This window comes from Octopus sinensis, linkage group LG10 (assembly GCF_006345805.1).
Source record: "Octopus sinensis linkage group LG10, ASM634580v1, whole genome shotgun sequence".
Classification (NCBI taxonomy): Eukaryota; Metazoa; Mollusca; class Cephalopoda; order Octopoda; family Octopodidae; genus Octopus; species Octopus sinensis.
Genome location: NC_043006.1, coordinates 54,991,220 through 55,014,687, shown reverse-complemented (window position 1 = coordinate 55,014,687; position 23,468 = coordinate 54,991,220). Strand labels below are relative to the sequence as shown.

General features: G+C 36.1%; 1 protein-coding gene across 2 annotated transcripts in view; it reads right to left on the bottom strand.

Annotated features, from left to right (window-relative positions):
* The window catches only part of LOC115216686 (probable protein phosphatase 2C 58), a 35,084-nt gene that overhangs the window by 7,348 nt on the left and 4,268 nt on the right, over positions 1-23,468 (bottom strand). Inside the window, exons 2-5 of one of the 2 annotated variants that reach the window (XM_029786199.2) lie at positions 22,043-22,118; positions 19,295-19,471; positions 10,157-10,237; positions 3,273-3,892 (exon numbers count right to left, since the gene is read on the bottom strand). In XM_029786199.2, the coding sequence (XP_029642059.1) occupies positions 3,273-3,892; positions 10,157-10,237; positions 19,295-19,471; positions 22,043-22,118 (954 nt within the window). The remainder of the gene's footprint in view (positions 1-3,272; positions 3,893-10,156; positions 10,238-19,294; positions 19,472-22,042; positions 22,119-23,468) is intronic. The other variant, XM_029786200.2, reaches the window with a different exon arrangement.

Sequence of the window (23,468 nt, the reverse complement as noted above, 5' to 3'; positions counted from 1 at the left end):
TTCACATCACAAACCAAATTAAGGTAATTCTGGTCAACAATCTCTATTGCTGACACATGGAAAAGTACCACCTGAATTGTAAAATACATTGATACTTTCCAAAGATGCCTCCAAAAAATCCTGGGCAATAGATGGCAAGACAAGATCACAAAGAAGGAGATGCTTCAAAGGGCAAAATGCCTGAGTTTTGTCATGAAGGGTAGGGCATGGTGGTAGAGCATGTCTTACAAATTGAAGATAATATCTCAGCAAGAACTGCAAAGAGATAGTTACCAGCAGGTAGGAAGAGACCAAAGAGTAGGCTAAAGAAAACCTGAAGATACACCTTAAAAGGTAACCTGCACACCGTGGCACAAACTGGTTTCAAGTTCCAGCTCATACCAAAGACAGAGGCAGAAGGAAGAACATAATGGCTGTTAGGCTGAAGGAACCAGAGGGTAGAATGTCCCAATCTGTAATGGAAATGTTTAGTTTAATTTAAACTTTCTCCAGTACAAAGATGCTATTTATCTATTTGCCCTAGAAGAATGGAAGGCAAATTTGACTCTGCTAGAAGGATAAAATTCAACAACTATTTATTGCGCACTAACAATAATTTCTCTCCCTCTTTCATCATCTATTGTTTAGGAAAATAATTTTAACTTGTTTAAGGGTTTTACTGGATAAATTGCAAAAATAATTAACAGTTCAAATACTAAGAAATAAGCATACTCAATTTGATTTATACCAAATAATATAGGAAAATGAATCGGTTATTTCCCTTGGCTATATATAAGGATCCATTCCAGGGGCCCTATTATAGATTTTTTCAAATATCTGAGTATGCCATGAGGTTTCCAGACATGAGTTCTACTCATGTATCAAGTTTCATCAAAATCGATAAAACGATGTAGGATGAATTAGCTAACTCCACAAACACACCCAGACATAATTTCCTACATATGTAGTAGATATAGATATATATATATCATCATCATCATCATCATCGTTTAACGTCCGTTCTCCATGCTAGCATGGGTTGGACGGTTCAACCGGGGATCTGGGAAGCCAGAAGGCTGCACCAGGCTCCAGTCTTATCTGGCAATGTTTCTACAGCTGGATGCCCTTCCTAACGCCAACCACTCCGTGAGTGTAGTGGGTGCTTTTTACGTGCCACCTGCACAGGTGCCAGGGGAGGCTGGGAACGGCCACAGTCGGATTGGTGTATTTTACGTGACACCGGCACGGAAGCCAGTTGAGGCGGCGCTGGCATCGGCCATGAGTCGGATAGTGCTTTTTACGTACCACCAGACCAGGGATCCTGGCTGGTTCAATTCAATTTAGATTTCGCTTGACCCAACATGTCTTCATATATATATATATATGTAAAATGTTTTAACATTACTTGGTGCTGATGAATGAGGATGAGAGTACAACATGTGTAGTGTATATGGTATATTTAACCTAAATTCCTTTCACACAACTGAAGCTTCACAGCATAAAAACTACCAGATGAGAACTATACCAGTTGGTATAGATTTGGCATGAAATTGAAGCAGAGAAAACGAATTCAATTCAAATGAAGAAATCATTTGTCAGGTATTTGTTACACAATTTAGAAACTTCCATGTGTTTTCAAGTTTAAAGCAGGTCATGTGGTTTCTTACATTAACTAGAAGCCTCTACATGGTTGCTTGATTTGTCATAGTAGTCAGTTATACAAATTATAATCTACTAAATAATAAAGATTTTTTTATTTTTTAAATTGGATATATACTTGGAGACTCACAGTTGGAATACTTTTGATTACAATACTGCTTGCTCAAGACTGATCCTGGACTAAATAATAACTAGTTTTAAGAATTTCCATTTTGCAAGATAGATTCACAGAAACACCAGAATAAGAGGTCAGACAATGCAAAGCAAAGACTTGTGAATGGAGCACACAGAGGAAAAGCAATGGTGCATTATTTTGGGTGTTTTCACAAATGGTTACAGTTGACCGATTAATGCAACAATATTAGTACAAATTCTTTAAGGTAGCGAGCTGGCAGAAACATTAACATGCCAGGCAAAATGCTTAGCGGTATTTCATCAGTCTTTACGTTCTGAGTTCAAATTCTGCCGAGGTTGACTTTGCTTTTCATCCTTTCGGGGTCGATAGATTAAGTACCAGTTGCGTACTGAGGTCAATCTAATTGACTGGCCCCCTCCCCCAAAATTTCAGGTCTTGTGCCTAGAGTAGAAAAGAATAGTAGTACAAATTCTCAAGTGAGTTACACTACACTACTCACTGAACCATGACAAGTGTACTTGCAATCTATAAGTTTGTTTCCATTTTGTAAATATTTTCAACTGATTTATTATAATGTAATAATAAATATATGTGAATAATGTACACAGAAACATCCCGAACTCTGAAAAAAGCCTAACCGAAATCTATCTGTTGTATTTCTCCTAGAAGGATCTCTATTTACCATTCTCATCAATTACCATGACTTTGATAGTTTAGTGGGAGCAAAAATTACAGTAGTCTCAAAATAATATGTTCCACAGGTGGATAGCTCTAAGTTCTGTGATGTGTGTGTGTGTGTGGCTGGGATGAAAGTAAAATCGTTTATGTTGTTTTGAAGGCTAGGAATAGGATTTGAACTGTACATAAAGAAAGCTATTTCATTAAATACCTAATGTATAAACACTTCAGTTAAGCAACATACTAGTTGAAATCTGTAAACAAATCCTCAGTTATTTAGACATGCATTTTATGAAAGAGAGGAAGAAAACTATAGTAAAATATATGAAGCCTACTTTAGACATAGTAAAGCTTGCCTTTTCAGTGATATCATTTGCAATTTTTAATATCTTGGTATTTCTATAACACAAGCAATTTAACCACAGGTTCATTTTCAGATTCTAGGCTTTTGGCCAGTTTCCAAGAAAGTTAACCATTCAGTTATAGACATATGTAAAATGGCACAGTGCCATTGGAAGGTTGGAAAATACATATAGCACACATGAATTACTTAGCAGACAGTAAAGTATTAAAGCAATTTTATGATTAACACGATACAAAACATAAGCAGATTAGCTTTTAAAATTCAATAATTTATCCATAACTGCTGCTTGCATCAATAATATGGAATTAGGTTTTGAAAATAGAAAGCACATATGATGTCAAAGGAAGCAAAGAAGTCCAGAAATCTTTATTAATATGTAATTTTCTATGCCTGAACAGACTGTCTATATTTTAATTTGTGAAAGATAACATTTGACTATAAACAACATCAACATACCCAATTTGAAGCATGGCTACTTGACGGTCCAGGCACAGATGAAGAACTGGAGGCTTGGGCTTCATCAGAATCATCTTTGAGTGATGTGGATGCAGAGGATGTAGATGATGAGGATGATGATATTGATGAAGATGATGAGGAAGATGAAGGTTGAGATGCAGAAGAAGCAACAGTTTCTGTTTTGGATGAACTAGCATTGCTTTTGAGGTCTTGGGCAGAGTTTTGTGAGGTGTCACTTTCTGAACACCTTGCTTCTTCTACCTCATTATTTTGGAGTTCAGTTCGATCAGATGATATGCTACTGTCTGCAGCAGAGTTTTTAGCTTTGAATTCTTTTTCTGTATTAAGATTATTCTCATTATCTGCATGACCATTTGTGATTTTAGCAATGCTGCTACTGCTGGAACTGACACCACTATCTGCCTCAGCATCATCATCAGATGCTTCTGAACCTAATTTCTTGGGTCGAATAGCAGGTGAATCAAATATCTTTTTCTTCTTGTTACCAACAAGTTGTTGTGGAGTGCCCTGTTTCTGATACTTGGCCACCAATTCCTCGATAGGAATGTTAGCATCAGCCCGAAGCATTTCTGCTTCATTTTCATCATGAACGTCATCATCTGAAGAGAAAAAAAAACAACAGGAAATGACTAAAAAACATATAACTAACTTTTGTGATAACTTTCATGCTCAAGTGAAGCAAACAAAATAAATATAAATTTATTGACATCAAGAATTTTTATAAACTTTCAAGAGAATATGAAGTAATACTTTTCTGGAATATTCGCAAAGTGCACAGACAAAGCTATAAATAATAGCATAAATATTGGATTGAAGAACCTTTTTGGATAGAAAAAGTTGAAAGCTGCCCATAGGACTCAAACTCACATTTCCTGTAGTTTGAAAAATACTCTAGGTCTTCTATTTTAAAATTTTAATCCAAAATTCCTTTCAAAAGAAGTATTATCAAATCCTGTTACTCCTTACTAAATTGAATTGTATAAAATACAAGATATTAGAAAACTTGAAGTATAGTTTCACAAGGAATAAGAGTCACCGCTAGCTGGTAATTCATAAAGAATTACTGTTGCTGTGTTGTGCAAAAACATAACCCTTGAGAGCCCAAATCCACTTCACAATAAAAAAGTACCATGGTAAAGAATACATTTATAAATGCTAGCATTGTATAATTGGATTATGGTGGCTGGACACCAACAGACTAATTCAACTTAAAATCAATACAGGAAGCCAGAAATTTCAGTGATGTAGTGCCACACATTAGCCTATCTTTTCTACAAATAACTAGCTCATAAATTAAAAGCTGTGATTATAATTCATAGATATATGTAACTGTAATTTGCACCAGATAAGATAATGTCGATAACTTTGGGTTTCTTTCACTAATCAATTTTTGTGAAGAACCTATAATCATTTAATTCAATATCAGTATATTACTGGTGTTTGTTTATCAACTCTCAGTAGGATTTAAAGTCAGGTAGCAAATTGATATGCTATTAGTAGCTGACCAAGTTCAAGCTGAGTAGAGAAAATAACCTCTACTCCAATGTTAAGAGATCTTAATTTTACCTAGGTAAGCTATTCAAGTCAAAAACTAGAGCATAATTTAATAATAATACATAAAAGGCATTCTACTGCAAAGAGGTGCAATGGCCCAGAGGTTAGGGCACGGTCAGAGGATCACGGTTTTGATTCCCAGATCGGGCGTTGTGTGTGTTTATTGAGCGAAAACACCTAAAGCTCCACGAGGCTCCGACAGGGGGTGGTGGCAACCCCTGTTGTACTCTTTCGCCACAACTTTCACTCACTCTCCCTTCCTGTTTGTTGGGTAACACTGCGATGGACTAGCGACCCATCCAGCTGGGGGGGAATACATACGCCTCAGAAACCAGGCCTATGAGCCTGGCTAGGCTCGAAAAGGGTGCATAAATAAAAATAAAAATTCTACTGCGTGGTTGGATCATAAAACTCAGTTAACAATAATATAAGAGAAATTTTTTTTAAATGGTTGAAGGCCCAAAGTCAGCAAATAGGTATGTGTGTGTCACAAACTACAAGTACACACGCACAATCCAACAGAGTAAGACTGTAAACTTTGGATATAAATATATATATGCACACACACACATATACATATGTACATGCATGTGTATAGAGTGAGGTCTATACTTTGGGGAGTACAAAAATCCACAATGTATAAGGTATCATTTCAGACAAAACTTTATTCAAAACTAGCTGAAGACTCTAGAATATTTGTGGCAATATGTGTAAAAAGAAAAAATGTCCATTATTGATTGTCAAAATTAATGATTGGATTGAAGCAAAACTCCCCTTTCAAGTGAAGCAGCAGACAACCAGACCTCACTGTAATCAAGATGGTCTAATATGAAATATTTTATACCTTTTCTACAACTTAATTGCTACAAAATAAACATAATGGCTAATTCTAATATTCCTTTGTCTTTTGTAAATTACCACAATTATAACAAGAATTTTTCATTCAAAATTTTCAGTGACCTAGAGACTGAATGAAGTTTTTGTGTATCTGTTAAAACAGCTTTGATATCCAATCCATGTTAGCATAGAAAACAGATATTAATTGTTGATGATTACATGTGAATAACTGAAGCACATATATTCTATAGTTGGATAGACATTTTTTAATAATAAAACAAATGCTGCAGGCATAACACTTCTATACCACCATCTTTATTAAAAAAAAAAAAAAGAATGGATAATGATATAGAATATTAGAATCAATACAGAGCAGAAATAATGTGCTAGAGGATCCTTAGAATGCGCTGACATTTATTTCAACTAGTGCCAAAAGTGCCCAATATCCGTGATTTACTCAAGCTCCCTAAAATCATAGTCAAATCTTCTTCAAATCACACACTTGAAAAATCAACCCTTTAGCATTCTTTCTAGTGTAATTACTCTATCAAGTGTAATTCATATTTATTTACATTGTTTTGAATTAACCATGCATTCATCTTGCAGCTTCAAGATTCCAAATATGTGACTGTTTATTTTCAGAATGACATAGTAGGTAGGTGTGAAAGGCCAAATCTGGCCAGTTTGGACATAAAACAGGTAGAATATATGGGCCAGATATGGCTAGTTTAAATATGCACTGTCAGAAAATAATAGTAATAAAACATGATGGACAGAACTGGAAAACCTTTGATCATCAGAAAGAAAATCAACTTCAGACCAAAATTAATATACAATTATTGCAACAGTTACAATACTTTACATCATAACAAGTAAGCTCCCACAAGGAAAAGGAAACTGGATGTTATTCTTTTTCATTGAGCAAACCATGTTTCTCAGCCAGCGTACTTTTAAATGAAATAGTTAACTAGGTTTCTTTCAAAATTTTAATCAAGAAAATACGGGAACCGGTATTAAGGAAGGATAGGAAAATATTAGATTTATAAGCCTATAAAATTTACTCCATCATTGTCCACGAGTATATGGTGTAGTGGTTAAGAGCGTGGGCTACTAACCCCAAGATTCCAAGTTCGATTCCAGGCAGTAACCTGAATAATAATAATAATAATAATAATAACAATAACATACGAAAAATACCTTAGCAATGGGAACCCAGTATCGAAATTAACAATAAACAAGATGAGGACAAATATCCGTCAAATGTAAATAATCAAATAATGTACATAATTTTGCATCTCTCAAATATAGAACTGTATTAAGAAAATATAAGCTTTGTGTGAAAACAACTAAATGACTGTAAAACAATGTGAACTTTGTATGTTTGTAACCATGACACTACCACTTTCATATCATATCAAATCAAATCATCTATTAATTAGCAGTTTCAATCTCTTCTGATTTGTCTGTCCCATTAAGGAAAGTAAAACTGATTGCATTGGCCATTGTATACTTACTTAGAGAGTTACCTTTCACATGACAGGTAATATTGAGAATACTTTTGCCACCATTGGTAGAAACATATAATATTAGTTAGTTGGTGGTTCAACACTTATCTTTTACCTTTTACTTACGTCAGTCATTAGACTGCAGCCATACTGGGTCACTACCTTGGAGAATTTTATTTTAATCAAATAAATCGACCCAACTACTTCTTTTCTTTCTAAGACTGGTACTTATTCCATTGGTCTCTTTTGCCGAACCACTAAAGTTACAGGGTCAGAGGGGACAAACACAAATACAAAGATGCATACACATACAGAAATATATATACAGGGTGCGATGGGTAAATTGATGCCATTTTATATTTTTAATTTTGTGCATGTGCATTGTTTGTTTTTGATTTTGTTGACTACACATGGGAGTGTCTGAGTTCTTATGAGGCAGATAGTGCATGAAAACATTTGGTATCTGTCATACAAGATGAGAAAGGACCAATTTTTATCTCAAGTCATCAAGGACAAAAGGAAGAGTATACCACAAAGCTTTTGAACAAACTCAAGCAACCCCTCCAACCGAACATGTTTTCGTTTTTCTCAGATGAGAAAAATTTCTGCCAGGATCAGATAGTGAACACATAGAACAACTGTTGGCTTGCCATGTCATCCAAATATGTACCGGGAGTAATAAAAATCAAATACCCAGTCAACATCATGGTGTTTGAAATGATTACTAGTGATGGCAACATTGTGCCTCCATTCATCTTCCCACATGGCCTCAAACTCAACACAGATGCCTACATCAAGTGCCCGGAGGAGGTAGTCTTGCTCTGGGTCAAGAAGGTGGCTACTGGAAGACCCTATGTCTGGCAACAGGACTCTGCACCATGCCACACAAGGAGAACCCAGTCACGGCTGTCATACAATTTCTGCAACCAATACACCCCTAACATGTAGCCACACAACTCCCCACACTGCAATCTCTTTCATTATTATGTGTGGGGTGCAGTTGAATGAGACCAACTAAACTCCTTGTAACACCAAAGATGAACTGAAGACAAGGATTATTGCAACATTCACCAACTTAAACAAGGAGACCATTCAGAAGAGTTGCAGGAGATTCCAAAGTCGCCTGGAGGTTGTGGTTGAAGCCAATGGCGATTTTATTGAATAAATTTACTCTTTAGTATTTCAAGATATTTCTATGTAATTTTGGTAAATATATCTGTTAAAATGAGATGTAAGTATTATTTTCATTTTTGCATAATTTAGATGACAATTTATTCACCACACCCAATATATATATACATACAGACACACACATATTAGCTGAAAATCTGCACTCCATGTGGACTTTTAAGGTAGCTCTCGCAGAGGGCTGTGGCCCAAAACTAAAGAGATCAATAATAAGAAAGCATTTATTGGTACCCTACCAGTAGGATATTACTTTAAGTTCAGTTTAAATGAAAAACTTGTAAGTTCACAAATTTTTTAAAATTTGGATTTTCAACTGTCAGCATATAACAAATACTCATCCAGACCTGATCCCAATGCTGGATGTTCAAGAACCAAATGAAAAAGCATTTTCAATCCCTGGATCATTCTAATTCCAAAAAAGTATGTCTATGTAGAACAAATGTAGACTGAGATACAAGGGTCCCAGACAGAATTTCCTGTTACCTTACTTGAAACAAGTGAGGGTTGGTTACAAGAAAAGCATCCATCATCATCATCATCACTTAATGTCTGTTTTTCATGTTGGCATGTGTTGGACAGGAGCTGGTAAGCTGAACCAGGCTCTGATTGTTTGTTTTAGCATGGTTTGAGAAACTGGATGCCTTTCCTAATGCTTTACACAGTGTTTTTTATGTGGCAGCAGCATAGAAAATCTGTCATAACAAATTTCCATCTGACCAGTAAAAGCATAGAAAAAAGACGCTAAAATGGTGATGACAAAGACATCACAACACTGTCATGAAGAGAAATAAATATAACTTTTAACCCTTTAGCATTCAGATGACTGTCAAATGTAATGCTTAATATATTCACATTGTTTTGAATTAATCATGCATTATCTAATAGCTTCAAGATTTCAATGATTTTTTTTTTGTCTTAGAATAATAATGTAGGATAGGTGAGAGACCCCATATATGGCTGATTCAAACATAAAAGAAACTATTTTGGACAGATATGGCTGATTTAAATGCTAACAGGTTAAAGTAAAAGTAAAATCAACTGCTATGATACCACAAAGCTAATCCTCTGACAAAGTATAATGGTAAATATTTGTTTGAAAACTGAAAAAATTCTCAACATAATTATTCATAAAATAAACAAAATCAACACATGGCAATTTTACTGAAAAGCTTCAAAACAAAATTTAATGTTGAAGGCTTAAAAATATTATAAAATCATCTATTTTTGTATTAGAGCAGACTAGATGTTTTGTAAATTCATTTATTTGGATGAATTATTGGAGCTAATGGTTTATATCTCATAGCACTGACTTCACAACTGTATTATTATTGTCCTTATTTCATCAAGGACAGTTTTTTGATGCTATGCCAGTCGGGCCTTTGTCAACAGAATGAGTAAACAAAACAGTCAAAACATTAACATGCAAGTGAGAGGAGCCAACCAAGCTGAAGGAACCAAAAAGAGAAAAATATTAATTGCTAAATGTAAAGTAATGACCATGGTAATTAGAAGTCTAACCTGCTACTTTTAAATTACACAGCTACTGCCAAAACATCTATCTAACGCAGTTATTAGAAACTGAATTTTATTAAAGATCTTATACCTCCTGAATGATATGACTGAAGACAGGTCTATATAACATGTATATCATGAGCTATTTATAACAAAGCTGGAATAAAGGTCAATACCAGAGATGAAATATTATACTGCATCATGAATACACATATATAATATGTTGCTTAAGAGAAACAACTGGAGGAAAGAGGATCTATAACAAACCTGCCGCATAGGTACACATTGACGATGGCGTATCGTGGTAGAACCCCGGGTTTTGTGTATTTGACTTTGGACAGGTTTTTCCTATAGAAACAAAAAGAACGTTATGTATCACTAAGAGGAAACTCTCAAGAGAAACCAACCCAGAATATGATTTTAAAAAATATAATAATGTACATAGAAAGGCATAGGACCAGGAAAATTACTGACAAACCCTTAGCTATGAAGAAAAAGAAATTATCTTATTTTATTTATTGCTTTTCAAATAAAATCAGTGACATGAAAAAGGACTTAGTTGGAGCTGAAGACAGGAAACAACTAAAAGATGTCTTAAATAGTCAACTTTACACCAAGATCATTAGAATAGCAAGGAAAACAAAAGCACACAGGCAAGTAGCTCAGAGTGGGAACTGAAACAAGATTGCAAAGCTAACCATCACAAAGTGAAAATGATAATAAACAAAAACACCTCTGCTATGATTAAGCGACAAAACAATTTGTATTTAGTTATAATGTCAATACTCCTATAACACTCTAGAACTTCCACAACAACCAAAGTAAAAATACGCTGTTGACAGATATGATTCTTATAGAATTGGCAAAATTTTCTGACCAGGGTAAAAATGTTATTGAAAGATCTGACTCTACCAAGCTGGCAAAACTTCATGATACATAGTCAAGAGATGTGGGTCAACAGAAGTGTCAAAACTACACAATCATAGTAACCCACCCACCTACCCCCAAAATAAATAAATAAACAGTGTGTCAGATTTGAAACTAATTTAGGATTTCTAACTTTGAAACAAGCTTCAAAATTTGGGAGGAAGGGTTTACTGGAAACGTACTGTGATGTAGCTTGTCTAAACCAAGCCAAGAAAGATGAAAGGCAAAGCAGAACTTAGTAGAGTTGAAATCAACATGTAAAAAAAAAAGAAAAGAAATAAAATAGAAACTGTCAAAACTAAGTTAACAAACCTTGTGTAAGGAACAGTATTACTGTCAATACACCATCTCCTTTATTTAACTCAAAACTGAAATATTTGACCCTTTTCTTACCATATTTCTGAAATCCAACTTTGCTTCAATAAATTTTTTAAATAAGGAACAATTCAATAAAATAATTTTGTCAACATTAAAGTGGGGCTTGCAACATAAATTAGCATGAAATTTTGATGAAAAATTTTAATTTAGATCACTATAAAACAGAAAGTTTATGTCCTAGAACCAGGGGCTGTTTCAAGTAGTTTGTCTCTTATGTGTCTTCAGCTGCAGGTCAATGTATGATCAAAAATTCCAAGCAGGACCATCTCATCACTTTGAGCAATGTATAGGATTACATTATACAACATGTTCTGTCTTTATAGAAGATAGTAGAGTGTGATCGGAGAGAGATTTGGTTGCTAGTTCTTGCAAATCAAGCGCCCATGAAGAGACGCGCTTGTTGGCCTGTCTGGAGAGCTTGTAAAGGACATGGGTATGTCTCCTTCACCCAGACTGATTCAATATATAAATACCATGGTCTCTCCCATCATTAGACAATGTATGAGGGTTTTGCAATTTCTTGCTGAATAACCAAACAGCTGATTTGCTTATAGTGATCAACTACTTGTGTTCACATTAGCTCATTCTCTCCATCAAATCAATATTAATTGTACAAGTATGTAATTTACATGTCAGATGATGAAATGGTTGCTGAGCAACACGAAATGAAGTGTTTTGCTTAAGAACACAACATAAGGCCTGGTCTAGGAATCAAAAAAACAACCTAGCAATTTTAAGCGCAAAACCCTAACCACTAAGCCATATACCACATATATATATGTATGTATATATATATATATATACGTGCAGGTGGCACGTAAAAAGCACCCACTACACTCGCGGAGTGGTTGGCGTTTAGGAAGGGCATCCAGCTGTAGAAACACTGCCAGAGAGACTGGAGCCTGGAGCAGCCCCTGGCTCCCCAGACCCCGGTCGAACCGTCCAACCCGTGCTAGCGCGGAAAACGGACGTTACACGATGATGATGATGAAGACAACAAAAGAATGAAAGAGACCTCGATATCATGTAAATAGAGGAATTTATCTGTAAATGTAATATGTGACAATTATTCGGTAGCCATGATAAAACTCCGAGTTTCGGATGCCGGGGTGCAAATCCACGCCGCCATCTCTTCAGTTATCTGGCCATCTGATGGATAACTGAAGAGATGGTAGCATGGATTTCCACCCCGGCATCCGAAACTCGGAGTTTTATCATGGCTACCGAATAATTCTCACATATTATATATATATATATATGTATTGCGGTTGAGGGAACCTGTGGAAGAGGCAGACCCAGGAAAACCTGGGACGAGGTGGTAAAGCACAACCTTCGAACTTTAGGTCTCACCAAGGAAATGACTAGAGACCGAGACTTTTGGAAGTATGCTGTGCGTGAGAAGACCCGGCAGGACAAGTGAGACCATAACACGTGGCCTCTACATGGGATGTAGCCAGTCCACTTATGCATACCTTTCCTTCTTGGGACACAAAACTCTACTTGTGAAGACCTGTTGAGGCAAGTGAAAATCCAAAATCAAAATCGAAATGGATCAACATCAATGGAAATTGCAGCTGTGATACCAGTGCCAGTGGTACGTAAGAGAACCATCCGAACGTGGCCGTTGCCAGCGCCGCCCCAACTGGCCTCGTGCCGGTGGCACATACAAAGCACCATCCTATCGTGGCAGTTTGCCAGCCTCATCTGGCACCTGTGCCGGTGGCATGTAAAAAGCACCCACTACACTCACAGAGTGGTTGGCGTTAGGAAGGGCATCCAGCCGTAGAAACATTGCCAGATCAGACTGGGCCTGGTGCAGCCTTCTGGCTTCCCAGACCCCAGTTGAACTGTCCAACCCATGCTAGCATGGAAAGTGAACGCTAAACGATGATGATGATATATATATATATACATATTTATATATGGAAGGCATGGAAAGCAGATATTAAACAATGATGATGATATATATATAACGCCATGATAAATTGTTAGCTCCTACACGCATTCATTCTCTCTCCTTGTTTTTTTTTCTGTGTATCTTTCTGTCGAAGAGCGTAGGCTCGAAACGTAAAAGACTTGTTCTATTTCTATTCCTGAGCGCCATACTAATACATTTGTTTGTTTGTACTCCACCTGCCTTTGTCTTTTGTTTATTTTCGTAAAACTTCCCGTTATATATATATATATATAAAATATTTTAAATGACTGTCCTTAAGTAGTTTGCCTCCCAACCACATGGTTTTGGGTTCAGTAGTACTATGTGGTACCTTGGGCAAATGTCCTCTAGTATAGCCTTGGGTTGACCTAAACATTATAAGTAGTTTCAGGAGACAAAATTGAAAGAAATCCCCTGTATGTATATGCATTAGTGAGCATATGTGTGTCTCCTTTCTATATTGCATGATAGTTGTAAATGAATGTCACCCCCATGCTCTTTCAAAAATTTGCACCATAACACCCTACAGAGTTTCAGACCCAACTTCTCTGATTTCTCTATAGATGTTCTCCTTCAGTTGCACCAGGGTTTCTGTTTCGTTGATGTAAACCCTCTCTTTCAGGTGTCCCCACAAGAAAAAATCTGGGTTAGTCAAGTCCGGGACACATGAAGGCCATTCAATGTAGACCTCACACATGGTTCCAGCAAGATGGAGCAACTGCTCATACTGCAAGAGAAATAATGCAGTTGCTATGCCAGTGCTTTGGAGAGAGAATAGTCTCCCGCTGCGGCAACGTCAACTTGCCTTCACATTCCCCAGACTTGACCAGCCCAGATTTTTTTCTTGTGGGGATGCTTGAAAGAGAGGGTTTACATCAACAAACCGGAAACCCTGGTGCAACTGAAGGAGAACATCTATAGAAAAATCAGAGAAATGGGGTTTGAAACTCTTAAGGGTGTTATGGTGCAAGTTTTGGAAAGAGCACGGGCATGAGAAGCCATGTCATTTTTCATATGTGATGTAGAGGTGTTGCAAAATTTGACTTATGCATACTAATTTCCATTATGTCCTTTATATTGTATCGAAAGTTCATGCATTTATTTGTAAACTTAAGTTAGTAAGAAGTGAAACCCATCAGTGACCTTTGGGACACCCCGTATATATATATATATATATATGAAGTAACTGATCTGATTATCAAAGACTTACTTCACCAACCATCATTTCTTTAGCAACTTCTAATATTGCAATGGTTGAAGCTCCTCTGAACTAGCAAACACTAACCACTTCTATCAAATTCCACTTGTATCTCTTCGCATCACATCAATTGTAGGTATCACACCTTAAATCCTATAATAAACACGCTGGTCAAGTTTTCTTCAATAAAACTACACCTCTATCAAACAACCCATAGTTTCCTACAATACATCATCAAATCAAGAGGTAATCAAGCCAAACATCAACCCCAATGGAGAGATCTGTAGCTGGTGGATAAACCTTCCAGAAATAGCAATAAATCTCCTTATACCTTAAAGGCAGAAGGACATGTTAGATACCACAGGTATAGATACACTACCTGAAGTGAAGCTGGAATTGTCATCAGGAGTACTTTTGATCATAAGTCTGCTTGTCTAGAAATCATCCAAGGCTAACAACACTAAACATACTAATCAGGAGCTACTTGCAAAGATAATAGTTGCTACCCACACCTACTCTAAACAAAGGGATGTCACATTTACACTCCTATCCAGTTTAATAGATACAATTATGATGCTTATTGTGTGTGCACACACATATATATATATGCACACACACATATATATAAACTACTAGCACTATGACCCAGCAATGCTGGGTCATAGTGCTAGTGCATGCATATACAGCTGCGAGCATGCACACATACACGCGAGTACTGTCCAAATCTCCGACCAATCACATACAGCTAGCTGACATTCTATTGGCGTATCAAGTTTCGGGCATTTTGATTGGGTTTTGGATAGAAAATTCACAAAAAAGTCACTTCTATTGATTTTTTAATGGCTTTGCGGGGTGAATGGGGGAATGTGAAGATGTGCACGACCACCCTTGGTTTTGAATGACCATAGAAAGTGCAAGCCCTCTAACTGAAAAATTGTGGATTTGTATAAAGGATACACACACAGACATTTTGCCGTAGAGATACTATACATTCATACAGCCATGATATATATTGAGCCACTATCCATCACTTCACATAATGAAAAGGCTTTGTTTCTGAAAAGTCATGTCATGCCATGCCATAACATGAAAACCTATTTTCCACTGATTTTAATGTGACATAGATGTCAGTGGAAAGGAGCCTGTGCACCAATGATATAATAGACACTGTACAGATAAGCTGTGTATATACATACACGTGTGTGTGTGTGTGTATATACATATACATACACACACACACACATATATATATATATATATATATATATATACACATACACATATATAGTACCTGGAAATACAGAGAGAGAACTATAACAAACTACATATGTTTAGTTAGTGATGTTTCTGCACTTACAATTTTGCTTGGAAATTTTTGGTGCAGGCAAAGGAGGGAAAATAAACTTTTCCTATTGTCAATCATTAGTGAAAGTGCAGACCAGATATGTTTATCATGCTAAACTAACAAAAGTACAATGATATTAACCCTTTAACAGTCAGGTTACTCTGTCAAATGTTATGCTTATTTATTCACATTTTGAATTAATCCTGCATTATGTCACATGTGATTATGTAGCAATGGAATGACATTGTAGGATAGGTGTGAGAAGCCAGTCCTAGCCAGTCTGAACATAAAACAAGTAGAATACTTAAGAGATATGGCCAGTTTAACCCTTTCGTTACCAAACCGCCCAAAGCCGCCTGAAAAAAGTTTTGGTTACTGTGACCAAACCGCCCAAATTTACCTATTCATATTTAAATGAGAATATCAGAGCAAATCTCTTTAGTACATTTGTGAAAACACGTATTATACTTTGTAAACAGTTCAACTACAGTTTTGTACAAAAATCGAAGTGTAATTTTAATTCCGTGAATTTTGAGAGATTTTTTTCCAAAATTTGTTCCTATTGTGTTTTCAAAATTTGTAATTCTGACAAAAAATGGATACGAATTTCATTATATCAAGCAGCGAGTCAGAATTCGAAGGATTTTCTACTGAAGACCTTCATAAATCTAACTCTATGACTGAAAAAAAAAAGCACATGGTATTTGATAATGAATCTGATGTTTCATTTTCCGAAAGTGAAAACAGTGAATTCGAGAGCTCCGACAGCGATAAAGAAACTGAATTGGCACCTGAATGGAGTGAAAATTTAAAAACTGTTTCTTTCGGTGATTTTTCTGAAGAAACTGGACCAAGCCACAGACTTTCCCAGAGGAGTAAAGCCTTAGGCTATTTCTTTTTACTTTTTTGAATGAGCCTATTTGAAATCATTACGGCGAAAACGAACCGTTACGCTAAACGTAAACAAAGCGAAAGAAACGATAGTTTGTGGTTTCCCATAACCTTAAATGAAATTAAGACTATTTTGCCGTAAATATTATTATGGGTATCAGAAAGTTACCCAGAATAACAAATTCTATCGTAAAATTTTGTTGTATACCCAATTGAATATTAGCTAATAACCCATTTTCTATAGCGATGTTTGAACAAAATTTTAATTTTATATTTTGTTGAATTTACCTGTATCTACCTGCAATTAGAGTCACTTTGTGACAAAAATTATAGTATAGAATTTGGTTGAGAATATTTCATTAAATTATCTTCCAAAAATCAGATTAATATATTGATAAATAAAAAAGTTATAGTTGCTTAATGAAACCAGACTAAATTTATGATTACGTTAGAAATTAATTGAAACACATAAGGTCAGAAATTTTGGTCAGAAATATAGTAACGAAAGGGTTAAATGCTAACAGATTAATCCTTTTAGCATTCGGAACCTTGCCAAATGAAATACTTATTTATTCACATTGTTTTCAATTAGTTATGCATTATACTGTAGATTTAAGATTTCAATGGAGTATTACTCTTTTATTTGTTTCAGTCATTTGACTGTGGCCACGCTGGAGCACTGCCTTTAGTCAACCAAATCGACCCCAGGACTTATTCTTTCGGTCTCTTTTTGCTGAACTGCTAAATTACGGGGACGTAAACTCACCAGCATCAGTTGTCAAGCAATGTTTGGGGGGGGGGGGACAAAAACAGATACACAAACATACACACACGCACATATATACATATATATATACGACAGGCCTCTTTCAGTTTCCGTCTACCAAATCTACTCACAAGGCTTTGGTCGGCCCAAGGCTATAGTAGTAGACGCTTGCCCAAGGTGCCACGCAGTGGGACTGAACCCAGAACCATGTGGTTTGTAAGCAAGCTACTTACCACACAGCCACTCCTATGCCTATTATTAGTTTATTTTTAGAACATCATTGTAGGTTAGGTCTAAGAGGCTAGATCTGATAGGTTTTAACAGAAGACAGGTAGAATATTTGTGCAAGATACAGTTGGTTTAAATGCAAAAGGGTTAAAACAAAATTAGAACACACAACCAGAGAACAAACCAGTATCTCAATAGTATTAACAGAAAAAAGATTAGTATACTAACAAGGGAAGTGCAGTGTTTACAGATTTCTATATTATTGGTTAAGTTGCTGGCACAACTGACAAAGTGTTTAAAAGAAAAACCTTGCAATACTATTCCAACTCTTTTACATTCTGATTTCAAAACTTGCCAGGTTAATGTAATCAACTAATCCTCTCACTTCAAAATAGAGTGTGCGTAGATGAGAAACAATTATTATTATTAGCACCTATATTCATTCAATCATCAGGGCACATCTTTCAAGATGGAGGAACCTCTCTCTGCACTCCACTCAGCTTCATTTGATTTAGTGCTATTCTGTTTCACGGGTTTGTTTTACTGGCATGCAAAGCTTGTGTTTGAAAGAAGGGGTACCCAGGCTGAATTTGACTCAGTTCACGGAGAGCAAGAATATAACAAGGCATCTAGACCTAACATTCTTATAATTCAGCCAATCCACCATTCTGATAATTGGTACATTTCTTTAAAAAAAAAAAACTCTGAAAGCATGAAAGGCTAAGTTGACTCAGTGAGATTTGAGCTCAGATTGCAGAGAATCAGAACAAATACCACAAGGCATTCAAACTGATGCTCTAGCAACACTGCCAACGCACCACATTAATGAATGTGAACTAGCAACTTAACTGTGAGGGAGGAGAGACAGTGATAACTTATTGGGCTGAGTGACTTACTCTTTTACTTGCTTCTGTCATTTGACTGTAGCCATGGTGACCACCTTTAGTCGAGCAAATCGACCCCAGGACTTATTCTTTGTAAGCCTGGTACTTATTCTATTGGTCTCTTTTGCCGAAGCGCTAAGTTACGGAGACGTAAACACACCAGCATCAGTTGTCAAGCAATGTTGGGGAGAGACACACACACACACACATACGACGGCCTTCTTTTCGGTTTCCGTCTATCAAATCCACTCACAAGGCTTTGGTCGGCCCGAAGCTATAGTAGAAGACATTTGCCCAAGGTGCCACGCAGTGGGACTGAACCCGGAACCATGTGGTTGGTAAGCAAACTACTTACCACACAGCCACTCCTGCGCCTACTCAAGAAATTAAAAAAATTAAATAAGTATGGTTGTGTGGTTAAGAAAGCCACTTTGTAACCACATGGTTTAATTTCACTATGTAGCACCTTGGGCAAGTTTCCTATGTTATAGCCCTGAACCAACCAATGCCTTGTGAATGAATTTGGTAGCCAGAAATTGTGCAGAAGCCTGAACTTTTATACCATGAATCCCAGTGTGTATGTTTTTATATACAATGAGCTGTTTAAGATTTGAAAGGCAAAGCTGGACCAATATATATGTGTGTGTGTGTATTTGTCCTCTCCTTGACTACTGGTGTTGGTTTGTTTGTGCCCCACAATATAGAAGTTAGGCAAGAGACTGATAGAATAAGTACCATGCTTTAAAAATACAAGTACTGGGGTTGATTAGTTTCACTAAACCCTTCCAGATGGTGCAGCAGCAATGACTGAAACAAGTAAAAGGTATATATAAAAAAAAACCTTGTACTTACCTTTATCAAGATTAACAAGTGCTTTCAGCTCTTTGACAACTTCTGGTGTAACTAAAGTAGCATCAAACCCAAGGAATGCTTCTTTCAGAGCTAAATTTAAATTGTTGTCTTTATAACTCTGCAAACTTTTTATATAATCAGGAAGGTGTAAAGCACAATACTCAGCCACCTCAGAACCTAGATGGAAAATAAAATACTATTTTAATACAACTGGCAATATTGAGTAATGATTTCATCTTCTGCATATAAGCATTTAATAAACCGGGCAACCTTTTTGGGAAAGTGGGTTGCATGAGAGATGGCTTATAATCAGGCAAGCTACACTATTAAAAAAAATTCAAGGTAATTTTTCACTGGCATACCATTCAGAAATTCCCAAGGGACATAGTTTGCCCATGACTAATAAGCTAATATTAACACATGCAAATTATATAATTAAATCTACTCAAACAAAATTGACCAGTAATGTCAATTGTGGAGTAGTGAAGGAACTTGCATGTAGACACTCAACATGCCAGAAACAGCAGCCAAATCTGCCCATACTGTTTAAACAAAATGACTGTATTATGTTTGTGAATACACTGAACATCAACATTAATACCATTGTATTATTAATGGCACTATATGCAAATGAAACATGGAAGGCAACTGAGAAAAATTAAAACAGATGTTTTCCACCAAAGATGTTCAAGAAAAATCCTGAGAATTTCATACCATAATCTTAGAAACAATTCATAAGAAGAGTATCAGCACAAAATCCCCAAGACACAATAACAGATTGAAAAAATACAACTAGTTTGGTCCCATCTGGTGGCAGCCAGACCATCAGGAAGGTAGAGACAGCATTGAGATGAACAACTACAAGAGGAAAGAAGAGACAGAGAAACAATGAAAAATATGGTATCATGGTGTTGAATAATTCAGCAATGCCTGAAAGAAGGTAACAAAAGGGAAAACAAGATGGAAGTAATTAAGAACCACCACCCTGAAGAACACACAATATACACCATGACAAGGAAGTGGGGTAACTGAATGTACAATATACAACTAATATATACTATATATTGTACACAAACACAACAATGATATATCAAGAACTCATCAACATCATTTAATGTCCACTTTCTATATTACTGGATATCATTCCTCTTCCTCAGATCAGATTAGTAAGGATAATAAAAGCTATTATATTCTCCCTCTCACTGACCATTCATATAGCTACCCACCACTTACCCTTGCTTTTACCTACAAACTTGTAGCAGCCTTTTATTTATCCTATGCCATTCCTATCTTTATACACTTCCATTATTACTCATGACTCCTTCAGTACCTTCTTGGTCCATCCTCTGCAACTGCCCTCTCTTCTGCACATTCAAATGGTCATGTTAGCTCTGAATGAACCAAGACAATGTAGAGTAGGGAATCCTGAAACAAAGCAACCTGACAAGTATTGATGATACAATAAGATGCGTCCAGTATATTATGTGAAGTGTTGGATGAATGGAGGGACGATGGAGTCAAGAGAACCCTTAGCTTAGCAGAGACATACCCTTTCTAAAGCAGGTTCCATGAAAGATGTACCTAGTACACTCTACAGTGGTTAGTGGATTTATGGAGGCATTTTGGGTCCTGAGAGATCTTTTAGTCTTGTCAAAGACATGGCAACCTCTCTGGTGCTGGTGCCACAAAACATGCAACCAATACAACCTGCAAAGTGTTAGGAAGACCATCAAACTGTAGAAGCCATGCTAAATAAAAAAGAAGAGGCATGACTGTCCTGGCCATACACAAGGTGGCCAGTAACACCAAACAAGAACCAATTCCAGACCATGTCAACCCATCTAACTAATACTTGCATGGAAAGTTGTCATTAAATGATAATGAGATGATGACAAGGTGTGATTTCTAGTTGGTTGCACAATGATGTAAAGGTTCCCTTATTAGGGAATCTATTATTAAATGTCTCTCCTCCTTACACAACAAGCCCAGAAGGCTTCAAGAATTTTGTGCTATTATTTTTGCCCTCTCAGGTTTGGTAATTCCTCAAACTCCTTCAACAGACTACAGAGAAATTCTTATCGAAAGCCTCACATTCTAATTTTGAATGCAGGAGATTCTCTGACCTGATCAGCAATTTTTTGAAAAGCTGTGTGAATTACAATGTTCTTTCAAGGATTACGATGTTACACTTATAGAAAATTTGCCTAAGGGCATATTATGTATTAGTTGCTTGCAAATGCCATGTTCAATACATCATCACTCTAAAAATTTGAAAACTGGAATTGTTTGCACTGCTTCTTCTGTTGGGCTCTTCTATCATTACTATGGTTTCTACTTACATATGAAAATGTTTCCAGACGCAACCAGTCTTGAATTCTTGTACTATAGCTTTAATAAGAAGAGAAAGGGGTTCTTTATTAAATTTCATAATCTTAGGTAGAAAGTTGTTGTTTAGCCAACTCTGATTTAAGCAGACATGATTATCCAATCTCACATTACCCAATGTGATTTCCCCCCCTCCCTTTTAAGATCAGTGGGGTGTGATGAGGGAATTTTGGCTGTTATCTTTAACAGGTGAGCGTTCATATAGCGGATCTCTTGAAGTTGTTATCCTTGGCATCTAGAATGAGGTGAGGAATGGGCTAGAGGTAAGTTCAGAAGGGGAAATGTATTGGGACTGAAGCGAGATGTTCTCATATAAAAACACTTTTGCATACTCAACCAAATGATACTATAAAATATTTATACCTCCATGGCCATCATAAACTGCCAACATAGCTGTGCCGGTTTCTTCATCAAAATCTGCCAAGCAATTGTGTGCATCCTAAATACAAATAAATCAGGTCATTAATAACAGCTTCAAGTTAATATATCTTAAATTTTCTGGGACATGATATCATCATCTTATTGTAATAAGGATAAAACATTTCATTTAATCAATGATCAAGGCAACATAATTTTCATGCCAGTTCAACCTGCTTTGTCTTACCAAACAGGTTAGCTGAATTGATCTGCAAATTACACATTTATCAACATCATATCACCGACAAGGAGACAGACAGGACAATACTTGCTAATTTTTGTTTTTAATTAGTCTTCGAAACTGGTTTGACCAAAGAACACATCAGATATTTCTGTAAATATTGGTCACACATGACTGTCAAGTAATGATGCTTTTTTGATTATTTCCAGCTTTAATTCCACACAATTTGAATGATGGGGGGGGGGAGTAAGATAAATGATTATACTAGCACTAAGCTATTTACCATCATATTAAATTCAGACAATCTAAGATGATTAGCATTTTATAGGTGAATTTTCCTTCAAAATTTTAAATCAATAGAGCATCAAATTAAACAAAAGAAAATGAAATATAAGGAAAGATATGAATTGAAATTGTCCACAGTAAAAAACAACAAAGTGATCATATTAACAACTATGTAAATGACTAAAGTTTGCAAAAAGAAACAGAAAATAAAAGGTAAAAAACCAGAAGAGGTAATTTAAAAAACAGCCAAAGCATATTATAGTCAAGGAAAATGTCTTCTTTTTTTTATTTTGACACCAAGACATAATGTCAAAACTATTATTATTATTTAAAAATTTATTTTTCTCTATTGGCATATATTAAACAGGTTTTGACACTTATACTGCATAATTTCATCTGTGAAGCCCAACATCCCAAGGCCTGTAATGATCACCATTAAGACACAACATCACCTTTCATCACAATAATTCACAATCTCAGACCACTATAATTAATCCTCCTACAGGCATCAAATGACACTTTCTTTGTCTAGACACACTTTTAACTTCACATGTAGTTACAAAACTGCCCAATAGAACAATCTCACCTCATTACTTGTGTTTCCTCTGTCACCACTATCTGCTATTCACCTAATGTTACTACGAGTGAACAGACAGCTCAAAGTAATGAGGAATCTTTCATCTTATGAGACAGAAACCAACCTTACACTTGCTATCACAATAAATGAGCTTAGAACACCATGAAAAGGTGGCATTAAGAAGGGCATCAAACTGTAGAAACCAGGCGAAAAATAATAAAAGAACTATTAGTTGCCAACAATCCTTAAGCCTTTTTTCCCTACCATACCTCTACTTTATTTTTACTATAACCCACTCTCAGCAAAAATTATTTAATTAACAGCAAACA